This window comes from Siphateles boraxobius, unplaced genomic scaffold (genome assembly GCF_051911475.1).
Source record: "Siphateles boraxobius isolate OS27281-9 unplaced genomic scaffold, OSU_SipBor_1 26, whole genome shotgun sequence".
Classification (NCBI taxonomy): Eukaryota; Metazoa; Chordata; class Actinopteri; order Cypriniformes; family Leuciscidae; genus Siphateles; species Siphateles boraxobius.
The window spans coordinates 20729433-20745901 of record NW_027508876.1 but is presented as its reverse complement, the minus strand read 5'-3'; the positions used below and the strand labels follow the sequence as shown (position 1 = coordinate 20745901).

Here is a 16469-nt window from a genome sequence, read left to right as displayed (position 1 = left end):
TTAAGAACATGAGGGTGACAATCTGCAGAGGTATCTGTAGGGGTCAGTGACGCTCGCAATCGCACTTGTGAGCTGCTGACGAAAACGAGACGTTGTTTCTCTTCCGGGTCAATCTTGTGTGGGATTGCAGGGTCAAGTTAGTCGTGTGATAAAATACGTACATCATTAACACTCCAACCATTCTTGATTCATCGTACTGATTCTGAAAGCTTCTCAGTCTGTACTGTAATTCACTGTATGACAGTTTGTTCCTTTTTTCCGCGAGAAACTGGTATTTTGGTGGACGCATCGTCTAGCAGTGTGTGGAAGCCATTTCGCCCGGGGTATGTGAGGCTAATACTGATTACTGTAACATTAATCACAGTAATTTTATTCTATATATGATGTTTATATTTCAATATTCATATAATTTCTCCTTTCTTTAAAATGTTGCATTCGTTATTACACACTCTAGCATCAGCATTGATCGCATGTCATTTTGTTGTGCAGGCCTTGTAAATAACGTTAGCACATGTCGGGGACTTTTAATTATTAATGTAAGTTAGTGTAATGCGTTACGGTTTCATTCTAAGTGCATTTGAAAACTCAATTTATTGAATATGAGCATTACGTTTTGCAGCATTGATAACACGTGTGTTCTGTGTTTGCAACGGGCTTAGTTCGACCCCTTAATAATATGTTACCATGGTTTTACTGTAGTAACATTTATTCTAGTTGCTGGGGTATCTTTATGTAAAATTAAATATGTATTTATTTTCTAGTTTTAACAAAACAATTGGAAGCGTGAAGGAAAAACGGCAACATGGATCTTAAAAGATTGTTTCCAGTTTTTTTTACCGATTTCTAGGTCAAAATTTGATATTATTAATAAACTTGATAAAACGTATAGAATAATTCATTTCAAGAATTGGTACGTTACATACAAATGGAAAACAGCCCCATACATATATATATTAATAATAATAAACAAAATCATAATAGCATTAGCAATCATGAACAACCGGAGAAGTAATAGAAAATTTAGCATTATCTTTGGTCAAAATGTGTAGGGAAAGCGATAGGTTAATATTTCTATTTTCAATAGCACTTCAGACCAGTATATCATTTAAATTTATAATCACATACAGTGCCTATATCTGTTTTAAATTCTATGTAGATTTTTATAAATTTTAAATGTTAAAACTTCAGTTTTATATTGAACATGAAAATGAGGGGATTTTTAAAAAAATGCTACAGTATTTAATTATGTGCTACAGTATTTTGTTGAAAATGTTATTGAAACACTAAATATCTGTTGAAAAAGTGAGGAAGAGTTCTGTGATTTTTATTGAAACTTTTGATTGTAATGTGTTAAGGCTGCTATTTTTTTTTATAACAAAAGCCAATACATTTGCTGGAACCATAGTAGTCACAATTACAACTATAGTTACTATGCAAAAGGAATGGTAAATCTTCATAATGGTCACCTCGGTTGAATAAATCTGGTCTCATGGCTAACGGTTTCTTGTTTTTCAAGGAGACAATGTCGCGTCCGCGTTCGAGATCCCCTATATATTCAAGGTATTTAATCTAAAGTAGATATTTTTAGTCAGTGTTACACTTTTTTTATTTTTTTATTGTTGCATTGCTGAGTATTAACAGCTTCTTGAACCTCTCGAATACCAACAGAATTCCAACCCTTCATGGGAGGAGAGCGGAAGGATTATTTGGTGACCAGATGCATTCATCGGTACAATCTGATGCATGGAGAAACCCTGAATATGTCAACAAGGTAGAAAGTAACACGCACTGGAACAAAGATTTCTATCAAGGAGAACAACATGTCGACCACTGGGCCAAATTTATTGATGCGATAGAGCATGCTCAAAAAAGAGGGCCTTCACCTATGACCAGATACCAGATGCAGGGTGATGAAGAAAGACAGGCCCATTCTCCAAGGAGGCTGCCCAGGGAGAGGTTACCTTCCCCTGATAACACACGTTTTGGTGTGGAAGATAAATACAGGATGCCGTCGCCAGGGTGGAACAGGAATCAAGGCGTTGAAAAGGAGCTCAGTTCACAGCACAGTCACAGAGAATCGAGGGACAGATCTTATCCAAGAAATCAAGAAGGAAGAAGACACATGGATTATGGATATCACAATGAGGAACATGGCGATCAGTATCATGAAAGAGGCTCCTTCCCAGAGAGGTACAAGAATACAATTCTTTCCCCGCTTCATACGTCTGACGTGGACAGAGAGGAACGAAGAACAGAAGGAAGGATTCAATCACTATCCATCTCATTCAGTGATGGATAAAATTGTTTCTAATTGCATCTGTTACACTATATGCCTTTAATTTTACATGTATTACATTTAATCTTTGTTACTTTTTATTTTGTTCATTCAGATTAGTTTCACTTAAATGTCAATATTGTCAATTGGAATATATATAGATCCAGTTAATTGTATTGTTCACTAAAACGTTGCTAGTAATTAGGTGTTTCTGTAATTTCTTTCTAATCTTGGTTAAATGTTACTTGCTTTTTTTTAATACAGGTCATCAAAGTCAGATTATAGGGAGCACCACCCTTCTTCTAAAGGATTTTCAGATTTGGGTCTCCACGATGAGTTCGTTGAGCCTCACAGGGGCTTCAGCCCACGTCGTGCACCTGTCATTGTGGAACACGATCATGGAATCACAAAACAAGATTCGAGGAGCCGCGATCCCCCGAAAACAAGTGGCTATCCGAGGAGCAGAGATCCACCTAGGCCAACTGAAACCCAGAGAAACCGGGAACCTCATCGAAATAGAAGAGACCAAGGTCATCATGCACGTCCCTTACAAGATAGACACACCGGACGACCAAATATTAACTCCCGAGAGGAGACAAGGAAGAACTACTCTTCTTATGCAGGAGAAAGTCAAGGGAGAGAGCGACCAAAACGCATGGATCAATCTAGAATGCAGTCACATTCAAGAGACTCAGAAGGACGGAGGGAAATGAATTTGAGGGATGTGAGTGATATTGATTTGAGGAACAAAGAAAGAGGCTCTGTCCATGAATGGGAGGAAGAGAGACCACAACGGAATCATGGGAGGATAATGGGACAAGAGGAGGTTCGCCAAAGAGCTCCGTATCACAGGAATCAAAATGCTAATGTTGGTCCTGCGCCTAGAATGGATTTCAGTGAACAGGAGACCCTCAAGATCAAAGTGGACATGAGTCGCCCCGTTAGGCAAACCAGGTATAGTATCATTGTAATACCACAATTGGTTAGAGTCAAAAGTTCATGCCTCTTTTCCTGTCAACTGTTGCCAAACCATGAAGACCTGAAGCACAACAATCTACAGCTTGTGAACAAGAAGACTCAATGAAAGTGTGGGGTTGAATCCAGAAAACCCACTGATGAGCCATTTTGTGTCTATCATCATGCACATTGGTATTGAAGATCACACCAAGATATCGTTATTTCAGGATGGGCAAATTATCCATTGCGAAAGTCTGACAACCATTGTTCAAGATTCCAAGGAAATCCCGTACGGCTCTGAACAGCTTTAAAAGGGCAAGGATTTGCATACCTGGATATGTCCACTGAAGTTCAGTGTCATCCCTTCTGAATAAACAATTTTTCTCAAACCATGGAGTATTGGAATGTATTAAGGATTGATCTGACATTTCTGAAGTATTCATCTTGTGCTGTTGTGTTGGCACAAAAATGTACATGTCTCATTTAAACAAATGTTTGGATGTGAAAGTTACCAGCCAATCCTTCAAATGTCAGGAACATTGATGACTTCAAGGCTGTGACATGGCTAATGCATCATAAAATGGGACCGGCAGGAGAAGGACTGCAGAAGTTAAACTACTTGTGATCATTCACAAGAAAAAGTTTCAGAAGGTATGTGAAGAAACTACAAATGCTGTATAAAATTCCAGGTTTCACAAGAAGTTGGTGCAAGTTACAGTGTGCTATTTCTTGACGCCAATGCCAAAACACCTGGGTTTGTGTTCTTCTGTCTTACGTCGTTTGTCATCTGGAGAGGACGTGATTTGAATAGCCTTTCAGTTTCACTCTTCATTTAAATGAATGTTACAGGACAGTAAATCCAGCCAAAACACATCTTCCTGCTGCTAATTCCTGCATGTAAATGGTTCATCATATGTCTGAAATACTAGACTGGAATTACATGGATCTCAACTTAATTTGCCTAAGAACCTGAGGATAATGTGCTCCACCAATTCACCCAGAGAAAGGAAAATCAGTCCCCCTATTTTCATCCACTTTTTGTCTTTTCAAGATGATGTCTCCACCAAAATACCAGTGCCCCACAGGGTCTGAGCTCTTCTACTTTCAGAGCTGTATTGACTTAAGGTAAGTCAGCAACCATACAATCGAATTGAAGTCGTGTAGGTATCCACACGTTTTCCAGATGTCCACAGCGTTCAGACTGTCATTCGCTGCAGATGGTTTTTCCTGTGGGGAAGACGTATGACCTTATTTGAAAGTAAGAAGATGGGACTGAAAGGACAAATGGCAGTCATTTAATCTGGAACTGAAGCAGAAAATGTCACATCACAATAAGAAAAATCTTGGATGCGTTTGACTTTCACCAGGTCGATTTGCTTGTTTCTATCCAATGTAATATTTGTTGATGTATTTACCATGGGCAAAACTGCATATACAAGCAAATTGGAAGCAGATGGACAAAGTCACAGTTTTAACTGTCAATAACCTGCATTTATTGATGAAAATCTCATCCAGCGATTATCCATCCTGCGTTTAGTGAGTACTCCCAACATGTGGATGCAGCAAAGATGCTTGGGCTGAAGATGATACCTAATTTTGATGTTTCTGTTGTATAGACCCTACAGCCTTCCCTTAACGATGAGTTATGAAACCAAAGAAGCATACTCAAAATATTCTACTCAAACGGACAAAGCAACAGGAATGGTTTGGGGCCTATGTGGCAGACACTCCAAAGTGACTTGCATTGTACAATTCCTTCAAGACTTGACTGTGTTCCCTGCCAAGCAAACCCATGGACTTGGCATTGCTAGCACCATGCATTACTAGATGAGCTACAGGAACTCTTTCTAATTTTTGTTTCAGTATTTGGACACGTTTTTTCAATAAATGATGAGAACTCCGTATACATGGCTGTGTCATGTGAAGACATGACTTTGGAAGTATTTTACAGTAATTTACAAGACTCTTCAATACAGTTTTGCCATCTTTCCCAAATGCGTACCTGTTATTTGGAAGTATTTTTTAGAAAGGAGATGTCAGCGAAGAAACTGAAAGAAACAAAGTGTCATTTGTAAATTCCACAAGAATAACTTTTCCCAGATGACAATGTTTGAAGCATCAGCCAATAGACATTTGATTTTATCTGAAAGACAGCGGAGCAGCGAGATTCATCATATCAGATTTGCATATTACAGATTTGCCATATGCCAAGGGAAAGTCCAGGAGCACAGCTGAACTTGAAGGGTGTGTTATTTTATTCAGTGAGGAGGAGAGGGATCTGTGAAGACCCACTGGAGATCTTCAAAACTCGTCTAGAGGTTGCCTAAAGTTGATATCGTCGGTTCAATGCATCCATTGCATTTCTCAAGCTCACAAGATTTTGCTCTACAAGTAAACATACCTTATGAACACATTTGAGATTTGTTGTCTTATCGCCATCGGTCACCGCGTGTTGACAGTCTGGAACAAATGAGTTTACTGAAGGACCCTCTGATGAATGGAAATGCACAATGACAGTGAGAGGAGAGGCATGAACTTCGACCTGCCATATTTCTTATGTATCGTCAAATTTATTATATGATAGGTAAATTAAGGTTGAGCAAACCTTAAAAATTTTAATCTTGAGCACACGACTCAAATTGAATTAATCTGAATACTGTAAACTTCAGTTTTCAGACCAGAATCGGTATGTTGAATTTTCTATATGTGGGCCTACTTTGTATTCACTGAGTCACAGTGAATATACCGTTTACACGAGACAACTTTTTATGCATTTTGGCTGTTCTTCTACCCGACAACAGCGTTATGGGGGCCTAAAAATTGTATCTTTTGAAAACGTGTTTCAAGGTGCAAGTTTTTGAAAACGATACCGTTAACGTCTTCGTGTAAACTACAAAAATGCAAATTTGTGAAAACCGTGATGTCATGCGTTTTACTGTATGTGTTCAGTCTATAGGCACATAGTTGTTATTTCTACAAAGTGATATCCCCAACTATTGGCCTGGCATGAATATTACAGTGGTTTTAGCCGGATTCGTTTTAGCCGGACCCATGTGATTGGGGATTTTTTTGACAAAGTTGTCGCCTGTACAAGAAAAACGTAAAGAAACTTTTTTCAGTTTTTTTGTACATGGTTGTCGTGTAAACACCCTGAGTTTCCAGGTTATAAAGTTGCTTTCCAAAAAAGGAGACCACTTTTAATTTCACTTAAAGATGCGTTTTAGATTAATCTAAGTAGTGCTGATGAATTTGTAGATAAAAGGCATTATATGACCAGACCAGTTGTTTTTCATTCAAATAAAAATTGCCGTGTTTATTGATTAATATGGTTGTAATACTGATCTTTTGCACCAGAGTTTTGTACCTCATTTTATTCCAACAGGAGTATTAAGCAGTAACTATTCTAAAACATGTATTTATTTATACGTATTATAGTCTGATTCATTTGAAAATTTAAAGCTGTATTGGATCACTATATCTCTGTATGTCATGTGACCTCTTGTTCAGTCATTTAGGATATTCTTCAGATAGGCAGTTATCATTGGACTTAGTCAATGTGGGTCGACAACGCCTTGATTTCCTGCCCATGCTGGAGCATTCTGGGACTTTTAGGGAATCAGCGGTGCATTCTGGGACATTTGCCCAAGAGATCATCACCCTTGTGCATCAAGTTAAAGGTCAGGAACCAGTGGATTAGCCTGGTAGCATATGATGTGTCTTACATAGCACAGAATTGATTTTGGTTAACCGTTTACTTGTTTGTTTTGCAGAAAGCTACTTTAGGGGCCAAGGCATCACACTTAATCAACGATTTGCAAATGAACAGTATTATTCACTCCAGGATGAGTTTAAGCAAGAAGAAGAGGAGGACGAGGAGGAGGAGATGGGGAATGTGAGACCAGTCATGAATAGGTACACATGCCAATTATTTCGTCATTAGTGAAGCTTGCAAAGGTAAGCATCACTGTTTTTTTAATTGTTATTTATATTTAAGGTTAAAGATTTAATCACCACCTGTTTCTAAATTTTAGTCCTTCGCTTATAACTTATCTCAAACCTTTTGCGGTACAGAAATGAAAATTCTTTCTCTTATTGTAGGCAGCTGGGGGTGGCTTCATCGAAAACTCAGATCTTCTGCAACATAGGAGCGGATCCAGTAAGTAGATTTTTTTCAGGTCTATCAAAATCAAATAGAACATTTTATGTATGTTGGTTAAAATGTAGATTCTTTTGCTAGCTTCAGAGACGACAGCTTGTCCCTGACCCTAGTGACCTCAGATATGACCTGGAACGAAGAAGACAGCAGCGACTGGAGGGTGTGAAGATCACCATTGCTGGCGGAAGCTTAGCTCAAAGGGCTCCAGACAGGTGTGGACTGAAAAGTGTTTAATATATTTGCATGCAACATCTCAACCAATCATGTTTTCTGCATTGAACAAATACAAAATTGTGTGCTTGGCATCCACATCTCCCATGATTTGAAATGGTAATGTCTTTCCAAAGTCATGAGAGTGAGCTTCCCTACATGAGTGACGATGCTGAGGAGGCGGAAGAGAACTTTATATGGTCTGAACAAGAGCGTGAGCATCCAAGGCAGTGGGTGAGTCTTTGTCTGTTTTTTGTCGATGTGGGGCACATCTACTTTTAAAAAAGTTTGGTTGATCAAACTATGACGCCTTTTGGTCCTCCAGGATGGTCCTCGTCAAAGAATGCCAGAACCTAGCAGACAAAACTACAAAAAAAGGGCGAATTCCAATCGAATTAACAGACCACGTGGACGGAGGACTTGAAATGGTGGTGAGGAAACTGTGTGTGTGTGTTATTTATTTATATATATATATATATATATATATATATATATATATATATATATATATATATATATATATACACACACACACACAATAAATATATCTACTCTATATGTTTATATACATTTTTGTCTGACTTTCAAATGGTTGATTTTTATCTAGTGTACATTGGCTCTTCATTTTTGTTTTCTATATTTTGTCTTTTCACCTGTAGGTGGCAGTGAGCAAAGAGAAAGTCAGCATTTCAAATCTGAGATCACTTGCGCACGACACAATGTTTTTCTGTTTTGATATTAGAACCACTAAGACCTTTAAATTCTGAAGCTTCAGATAACTTTATGTACATGTCACTGATCTTTTTTTTTATCCATTTGTTTCACCTACTAGTTTGAGACGAGCTGTTGATTTATAGAAACCGCTTGTAAACATTATTTGTTTTGAGGATTGTAAAGAATAAAATAGGTTATTAAAGACTACATAACACATTGGAAATGTTTCCCTGCTATAATCCTAAAACATTGCTATTCTTTATTGTCAGTGGACTTTTAGAGTTTAGAGTTTAGATTTTGATTTATGATATTCCATCATTGGCACATATTTCAATGCTTTCAATACAATTCATACAATCAAACATTTCATAACAGTACGCAAACACAGACTTTTTTGTTGTACCACCTACATGTATGATGCAAAATAGTTTCATATTTGCTGTGTTCGGCTGTGTGAACTCAAAGTAGAAGTTCTTCTGTAAATAAAATCATCTGGTGCCAAAATGTTTTCAAATGAATCTTCGGGTGTTTTCAGTCCACATAATTTATTTTACAAAAGATTGCAAAAGCTGTACATGTAAAACATCTTTACAATAAAATATTTTGTTTATATTGGTATTGTTTAAAACAAAACTATACAGAAAGGGTCAGAATGTAAAACCGCACTTTAATTCTACTGGAATATGTGTCTGGTATAACATAATTTTATACTAGTCCACAAAAGAATCACAGTAGTAATCTCACAGAAAAGGCACTAAAAGTTGTTAAACTTTTTAGACCCTCTTAAAATGTCTGTATTAGTTCAGGCATTTCAATGTGATTTTTCAAGGTTAGTGACAGGGCAACGGTTTGAAAGACACCTCTGTATTCTCCTCCAATATAATGTCATATCGACACATTAGTGCCCTGTTGGAGACAAGAGCAACATGATTAAATGCCTGTTTTTGTTTACCGTGCATCACAATCATATACTACCATTCAAAATATTTTTTAAATGAATGAGCAAGGATGCATAAGATGATCAAAAGTGACAGTAAAGACTTTAGAACTTTCTAATTATCAAGAAATCCAAAAAATATGTATCATGATTTACACAGAAGCAGCACAAGTGATTTCAACACTGATAATAGTAAGAAATGTGTCTTTAGCGCCAAATTATCAGAATGATTTCTGGAGGATCATGTGACACTGATCTGGACTGGAGTAATGATGCTGAAAATTGTGCTTTGTCATCACAGGAATAAATTGCTTTTTAAAATATATTAAAATAGTGAATAGTTCTTTTAAATTGTAATATTTCACAATATCACTATTTTTACTGTATTTTAAATGCACCTATGCTGAGCATAGGAGACTTAAAACTTTTGAGTGGTAGTGTATGAGCAGTAACCCAGAAAAGCAAAAGTTGTGTGGTTATTCACCTGTTTGGATTTTCCAGTGGAGTTATCCGAATACGGAGCAGCCTTATCTTGTATCGAGGTCCAATCACATTCCCAGTGACAATCCGTAAAGACATTTTTTGAATTGGATATAGATCCTCATCAAACTGGGCCAGTAGTCGAGTGGATGTATACTGCTCAAACCTCAACAGCTTACTGAGCAAAACATACAGAATAAGCATTACAGAATGGCAAGTGAAAGTTTGAAGGAGCTTTTTGTGTTAAATAAACTCATTACATCAGTTTACATACTTATCCATCTGGGCCTCTATTACGTTTTTTCCGTTGTGCAGTCGGAGTATGACCACCCCCCACCGTAGAAACTGGTTCCAGGTTACTAGGTCCACCCTGTAGCTTGTCTCTGAAATGAGAAATCAGAATATTGCACAAAATGCCTTTGAGGAAATTTCTGCAATGAGCCGTTATAGTGCTGATAACTCACTGCTGTAGGGAAGCTCTGCCGTAGTTGAGAAATATGCTCTTGTTTGCCCTAACCTCAAGAGAGTATCCTTCCATGGGCTCATGTCATAACCTGAGGAAGAAGGTTAGATAACAGTTAGTTATTGTCTTCAAATCTGATTGGTTGAGTGAGTTTCCAAGAGTGTTGTTAGTCCAACAGCACAGTGATTTAGTAGTGCATTAGCAGGTATTTGTGATTGTGTTTGATTTATGAGAGTTTATACCATCTCATGACTGCAGCTGATGATGAGCCCAAAACCAGCACAACCAGTGCAAGTAGACTTTGACTAGTTAATTTTACTTACTATTTTATTTATCCGTTATATTGAAGAGACCTTTTTGAAGGATAATGGTTTACGTATGGCTGTTTTAAGTACTTGAGCTTAACTTTTTAATGTTGTTTATATCTATGTGGTGTTTTTTATATTCTTTAAGACTGCAAATTCATAAGATAACACCATTGCTGAGTATTTTCTCCTTTAAACTGCAGTGGTAAAACGTTTAAAAACGCAGTTTGAAATCCGCTGATGTTTCTTACATCACAAACTACCTTGTAACCAATCACGACAAAGTGCCAGCGGTCCTTAGCATTGCATTATTATGCTGCTAAGCAGGGGAGTCTCGAGAAGCCAGGTTATCCCAGTATATTTTTCTGTTGATATGAAAATTCGTGTTTATTTAGCAATATAGCGGGTGAATTATGTATATGATGTATATTACGATGTTATTATGAACTAAATGCCTTTCTCCACTGACGTTTTAAGAACGCAGTTGTTTGACGCTGAGGTGGCGAACGGGAACATGAGCTGTGTAACATTAGCAACACATTATTAGCTGTTTGATAACGTTGTCAAGCCAAAGGCTAATCATATTAAATACCGTTATGTGTTCAACGTGTTAGAGACCGATACATAAAACGCATTACCATTCTGATATATCGACTTGTAGATGACCCTATGAGTAACCCTGCTGAAAAATCCAGCTAAAACCAGCCTAAGATGGTCAGGCTGGTTTTGGCTGGTCTCCCAGCCTGGTCATAGTTGGTTTATCAGGCTGGTTTTAGCTGGATTTTTCAGCAGGGAAGTGGAGGCAGCTATGGCACGTTTGCATATTCATTAATTTGCGTATACTAAATGAAGTTGGGAAATGTTTTTGTTGGCAGAACAAAAGCAAAATCTTTTGCATTTAATATGGTTAATTGCTAGATATTATGTTTTTACCCAGAACAGGACAGGTCGCAGGCTTAAAGGTCTCACACTGCAAACACTGGCCACTGAGGAAGTCGCTGTACGAGGAGCACGGGTATGCTGTAAGGTTGCAGGTGTGATTCAGAGCACACAGGTACAGGAAAACAGACCTCTGGTGATCACACACAAAATAAGATTTCCCTGTGGAGAACAGAAGGAGTGAGATTAGATCTTAGCCCTGTTAGCTAAACCTTATAATGAACTCAATCCCATTGAGAGGATTGCATCATTTGATTATGACAGAATCTTAATTACACAGCCAACATTTTGGGTTTATTTGAAGAGCATTCATTAATCATTAATTATTTGGATCTCAACCCTGACTTCTCCCAAATGTTAATCTTAACATACTGACCTGAGAAGATGGTCTTGGGACATCCAGGCTGATCTAATCCTCCATTGGCATAGAAATCAATATGGCCATGGGTTCCTCTGAGGCCAAAGGCTGCCACAGGAAACAGTGTTTGAGTGTGGGATTGTTAGGCTATGTTTGGAGTAGCACACTATGTAGTTCTATTTTTGTTTTTTTTAATCTAGAGCATACTGTGCACAATGTGGAAATTTTCTGTATGCATGGAATAACTGTTTGACCTTAAACATTTGCAAAAACGTGAAGTTTACAACAAATATTCAATGCAATGAATCCGACCTTCCATTTCTAATGTGACAAATGTGACCCCAGATTTTTTTTTAAGTTTTCTTGTCTTATTTAATTGTACTCTTTATTTATTTATTTTTCGATGACTGGATCACACTCACTTAGTTAAATGCAACATAGTTCAAATTATGTGACAACAAAATAGAAAACAAATTTTTGAAGAAAATTCTAAAAAACAAAAAAACGTAGCATACATTATAGAAATACTGCAAAGTATTAGTTTCCCATTCTGAACATATAATAGATAATATAAACAAATAATATATCTTTTTTTATTCTTTGTTATCATTAGCCTGTATTATACTTACAATTCATATCTGTGTGCAGCACATCTACAAACTGGGCATCGGTTGGATCAAGGCGGTCCTCAGGGGGAACACCGGCAAACATTGGCCCTGCTGGGTCTAAACCTAGAGTTGACCAGGTCAAACATTTAGTAAACAAAATTTATTAGACAAGATTAACTAAATGAAGATGTTACAACCGTTTTGTTTCATTGGCTCATATTCCTGAGTCTCACCTGTGATTCTGGCCACTCGTCCTCCCAGCATCGCACCAATGAACCCGGCAACGTGTGCACCCAGGCTGACACCAATCAGGTGGATGGAGTCAAGAGATGCTCCCTCTTTCTGATTGGAACACAATATTTTCGCCACATTCAATAATTTGGCAGACATTACTGACCAAATTAATTTCAGACCACTGACCCTACCTCCATGCTTTCTATCAAGCCTGTGATGTTCACTGCTGTACCCCTTGTGTTGGCTACAGCCGTGAAGTAGTTGAGGTTGGCTGCACCTCTGTTCCAGTCCACCACCAGGATGTTCATGTCCGTCTGTGCTGCTAATAAGTGCACAATGTGGTTGATCCAGATAGGCGGTGCCCCTGTGGGTCGGTACCCGTGTATGACAAAGGTAGTGGGTCTGGTTACATCAAACAGGGGTTCTTGAGTGAAGTTGTGGTGGGGAAGCTCCTGACCACACTCGAGGTTAGCGCGAGTGTAGAGCAGCAGCCGCACATCCAGATTGGTCCCTATGAAAGGCTCATGGAAATCCAGATCGGTGAAGTTGTCACACTCACTGTCCTCACCTAACGACAAAAGACACTGGCTTATTGGTCTGTGTTTTGCTTGTGTGAAAGAGATAAAGATGTTATTGAACCAATTAATTGATATGGTTTGTTATAGCTTTTTGTTTCCAGCTAATTTTGTGTTTGGGTTGACAGCACAGCATAGTTGACTAAAACTATAAAAAATTGTTGAAATGGAAATTGTCAGTAACTTAAATGAAGCTGAAATAAAATTAAATATAAATATTACGAATAAAAACCTAACTTAAACGAATGTAGCTTTGGCAGCTGAAATAAAAATTATTAAATGCTATATAGGAATATTAAGATAATATAATAATTACAAAAGTGCTTTGGAAAATTACTGAAACTTAAACTAAACTGAAAATTAAAATATACAAATTTAAATTAAAAATAATAAATGTTATAATAATAATACTAAAACAACACTCCAGCACAGACAGAAGATCATAAGTGGCATTTATTTTAAAGAAATATTGTAACACATTTCAAACAAAATATAAAAGCTTGTTAGGTTTCAAATTATACAACAATAGATTTTCTTTTAAATAAAGACAAAGTATTTGGATACTTCCTAATTAAGCCTCAGTCACATAGCAATTCGATTAGCCAAGACAACTTTAAAGGGTATTTGTTGCCTGTTTAGAAATTGCAGAAAATAATTTTGCATCTTAATCACAAATATGTCAAATAATGTCTTTTGCTACATATCACACAATATTACCAAAGCCAATATAGCCTTAATTTAGCCTCCGGTCAGCAAGCTAAAAGCTTAGCTTTCTAGCTTAGCATAGTGCTAGTTGGCTCTTTTAATTAATTAACTATAAAAAATATATCCATAACACACTGTTTTTAAACAGACATTGAGGCGGTTTTAGGATGTAAAAGTAAAAAATGGTCCAGATAAATTAAGTACATTCTGAGAATAATGTAGCATCCTTTGTTTGCATATTTTATATTCTGTTAACTGTTGCATTGAAGTACATCCATGATTCTTTTGTTTCATCATAAAATCTTCAGTCCCAGCTCCTCTGAAAACTGAATAATAGTTAATTTTGTTCTGTACATTTGGAATATTCACAAAAGTCAGTCATAGCTGTTCTTTCCCTCTCTTGTTCTTTCCCGAAATTGACAAAGACTGATCCTCAAGTGAAGTAAGCCTGGATTTTAGCGACTCACTTTCTGTTCAATCTTGCTGTGTTGTCCGTCCTCTCTACTCATGGTTCCATTTTTCTTTGTCAATCTGCACTACATCCTTCTGGTCATCCTGTAGATCATATTATGTGTCCACCTATAAGGCATGTAACCTCTTACGTTTTCCTTGTAGATTTCCGACCAAAGAGGTCATCTGTACTCTGTAATTAGCCTGCAAGTAAGTCACAATTGGATCATGCTTCTATAAAAAAGCAGATCATCCCACCTCTCCTTCCACATGTTTCTCTGCCCCCTGCCCTTCCCACAATAGAAAGATCTGAGATTATTACAGTGTCAGTCAGATGAGCTGGATGGTGGTTTGTTTTATTTAACCCTCTTTCACACTGATCTGCTATTTCTGCCATCTAGAGTTAATGACTACACATCACTGAAATAACATTGGTAAATATAGGCTACAAATGAATCCTCAAGTCCTTGGATTCTGCTGTTTTCTTGTCCTAGACACCAGAAACATTTTAAGGTAATCTGTGTCAGACCCCAGACAGACACAACATGAAGATTAAACCCCATGTTGAAGCTCATCACACAGTTGAATAGAAGACGGACAAAATGTTAAATCAGAAATGAAAAACACCCCAGGTTAAATATGTCTCAACTAAATTAAAAAAAATGTAAAAAAGAGGCTAAATCTTTCTCAAACCTAATTTTCCAAGTTCCCAATCAAAGTCACCGGATCAAACGTTTAACCAAATTAAATTGGTGTAATCTATAGAGTCCTGTCCTGTCTCTTACCTTTACAAAGCATAAAGATGCTCATTAAAGTCAGGAAACTCCACATTGACATTCTTAACACAAGATGTGAGAGATAGACTCGAGGAACATCAAGAAGACTAAGAAACAACATTAGAGAATGTGTAGTAAAGAAAAGAGCCCATGGAGGAGGGGTTGTGGGTGGGGCGAAGGAGATTGGATGAAATCACACATGCTCACCCTGTGGTTAGTGTCACAATGTGGTTACAGTAAGTCAGGCCAGCTTAGGACTTCCAGAAGTTTACAGAAAAGAAACAATTAGTGATGACCAAACAACCTTACAATTCGCTCAAAAATAACATTTCTGTCATTTACTCACCCTTATGTTGTGAATTTCTTTCTTTCTTAGAATACTGAGATATTTTGAACAATGCCTAAAGGTCTGTTCACACTAAAGGCCCGTTCACACCAAGAACGATAAAATACCACACCAGCGGACGATATTGTTCTGCTTATTCTAAGCGCATGCTTGTCTTGTCACTTTAAAGGCTCGAGCTCATTACAACAGTATGATCAGCTCTCTATGTTTATCATCAGCCAGATAAAATCATTCTGAAAGTCATTCAAATTATTATAAATTGTTCTTCTGTGCCGTTATCGTTATAGCTGTGGTGTGGACTGCTATTCTGTAATATTGAGAACAATTTATAGAATTACATCTTTATCGTTATCTTTATAGTTATCGTCCTTGTTTTTTGTTAATGCAATGAAAATCAATAGGGTCCGGTGTTGTTTGAACCTCCATGTTCTTAAAAATATCTCCTCTTGTGTTCCACAGAAGAAAGTCATAAAGGTTTGAAACGACATGAGGGCGAGTAAAAGATGACAAAATGTTTATGTGAACTATCTTTTTAAATCTTTTTGACACTTTTTATTTTTTTCTCTAAGGTCATGATTATTTTGCCCTCCAGTTGTTTTGTTCCGCATCAAAGGTCACAATTAGAGCAGTGGTTCTCCTTCCACACTCTAGTAAAAGGGCCACATCAGCACAGATATTCATAGTACATCAGACACAAGCTGTGGTTTACCCAGATATACCGTCAGCAAATACACACATGTAATTTTCATATTGCACCCATCTAGTTGAGCATCGAGGGCATATTGTTGTAATAGTCTCCAGAGAGAAGCAATGATCCAGGGTGCATGTAGAGTTCTGCTTCCCTGCTGAGTACCTTAAAACCTTGTTTCCTCCAAAACGATGTCATGCATGAAATAAGAAATGAGAGCATTATGACAGTGTGTCTTTGGGGTTCAGGGTCAGAACAGAAGCTGTTTTTCTCTATGCGAGGTTGAAATGGAT

The 16469-nt window shown here is 37.4% G+C and overlaps 2 protein-coding genes across 4 annotated transcripts; one reads left to right on the top strand and one right to left on the bottom strand.

Moving 5' to 3' along the window:
- The first annotated feature begins 61 nt into the window (after positions 1-61).
- On the top strand, positions 62-8826 carry LOC143751950 (uncharacterized). Of its 3 annotated transcripts, none has more exons than XM_077244773.1 (11): positions 62-323; positions 1517-1560; positions 1669-2190; positions 2540-3229; positions 6740-6909; positions 7003-7144; positions 7331-7388; positions 7470-7600; positions 7736-7832; positions 7924-8029; positions 8258-8826. In XM_077244773.1, the coding sequence occupies exons 2-10, from the start codon at positions 1523-1525 to the stop codon at positions 8020-8022; spliced, it is 1947 nt and encodes a 648-aa protein (XP_077100888.1). In that variant the 5' UTR covers positions 62-323; positions 1517-1522; the 3' UTR covers positions 8023-8029; positions 8258-8826. The 3 variants fall into 3 exon arrangements, with proteins under 3 accessions (XP_077100888.1, XP_077100889.1, XP_077100890.1); XM_077244774.1 differs by having other exon boundaries at positions 7924-8040; positions 8258-8398; XM_077244775.1 differs by having other exon boundaries at positions 7924-8046; positions 8258-8388.
- Positions 8827-8840: 14 nt separating this feature from the next.
- Positions 8841-15277, bottom strand: lipib (lipase, member Ib). The gene is made up of 10 exons (XM_077244776.1): positions 15152-15277; positions 12828-13204; positions 12636-12744; positions 12424-12525; positions 11813-11902; positions 11431-11598; positions 10194-10283; positions 10004-10112; positions 9734-9907; positions 8841-9218 (listed from the first exon to the last, which is right to left on the bottom strand). Exons 1-10 carry the CDS (start codon positions 15261-15263, stop codon positions 9143-9145), a joined length of 1407 nt encoding a protein of 468 aa, XP_077100891.1. The 5' UTR covers positions 15264-15277; the 3' UTR covers positions 8841-9142.
- Between the last annotated feature and the right edge of the window lie 1192 nt (positions 15278-16469).

Bases quoted from the DNA above. Each gene is read 5' to 3' on its own strand.
- LOC143751950 (XM_077244773.1), top strand. From the start codon at position 1,523: ATGTCGCGTCCGCGTTCGAGATCCCCTATATATTCAAG. The intron at 1,561-1,668 runs GTATTTAATCTA...GAATACCAACAG, and splicing joins AGATCCCCTATATATTCAAG to AATTCCAACCCTTCATGGGA. The intron at 7,145-7,330 runs GTACACATGCCA...CTCTTATTGTAG, and splicing joins GTGAGACCAGTCATGAATAG to GCAGCTGGGGGTGGCTTCAT.
- lipib (XM_077244776.1), bottom strand. From the start codon at position 15,263: ATGTTGTTTCTTAGTCTTCTTGATGTTCCTCGAGTCTATCTCTCACAT. The intron at 12,745-12,827 runs GTAGGGTCAGTG...TGTTCCAATCAG, and splicing joins GCTTGATAGAAAGCATGGAG to AAAGAGGGAGCATCTCTTGA. The intron at 12,526-12,635 runs GTGAGACTCAGG...GGTCAACTCTAG, and splicing joins ACGAGTGGCCAGAATCACAG to GTTTAGACCCAGCAGGGCCA.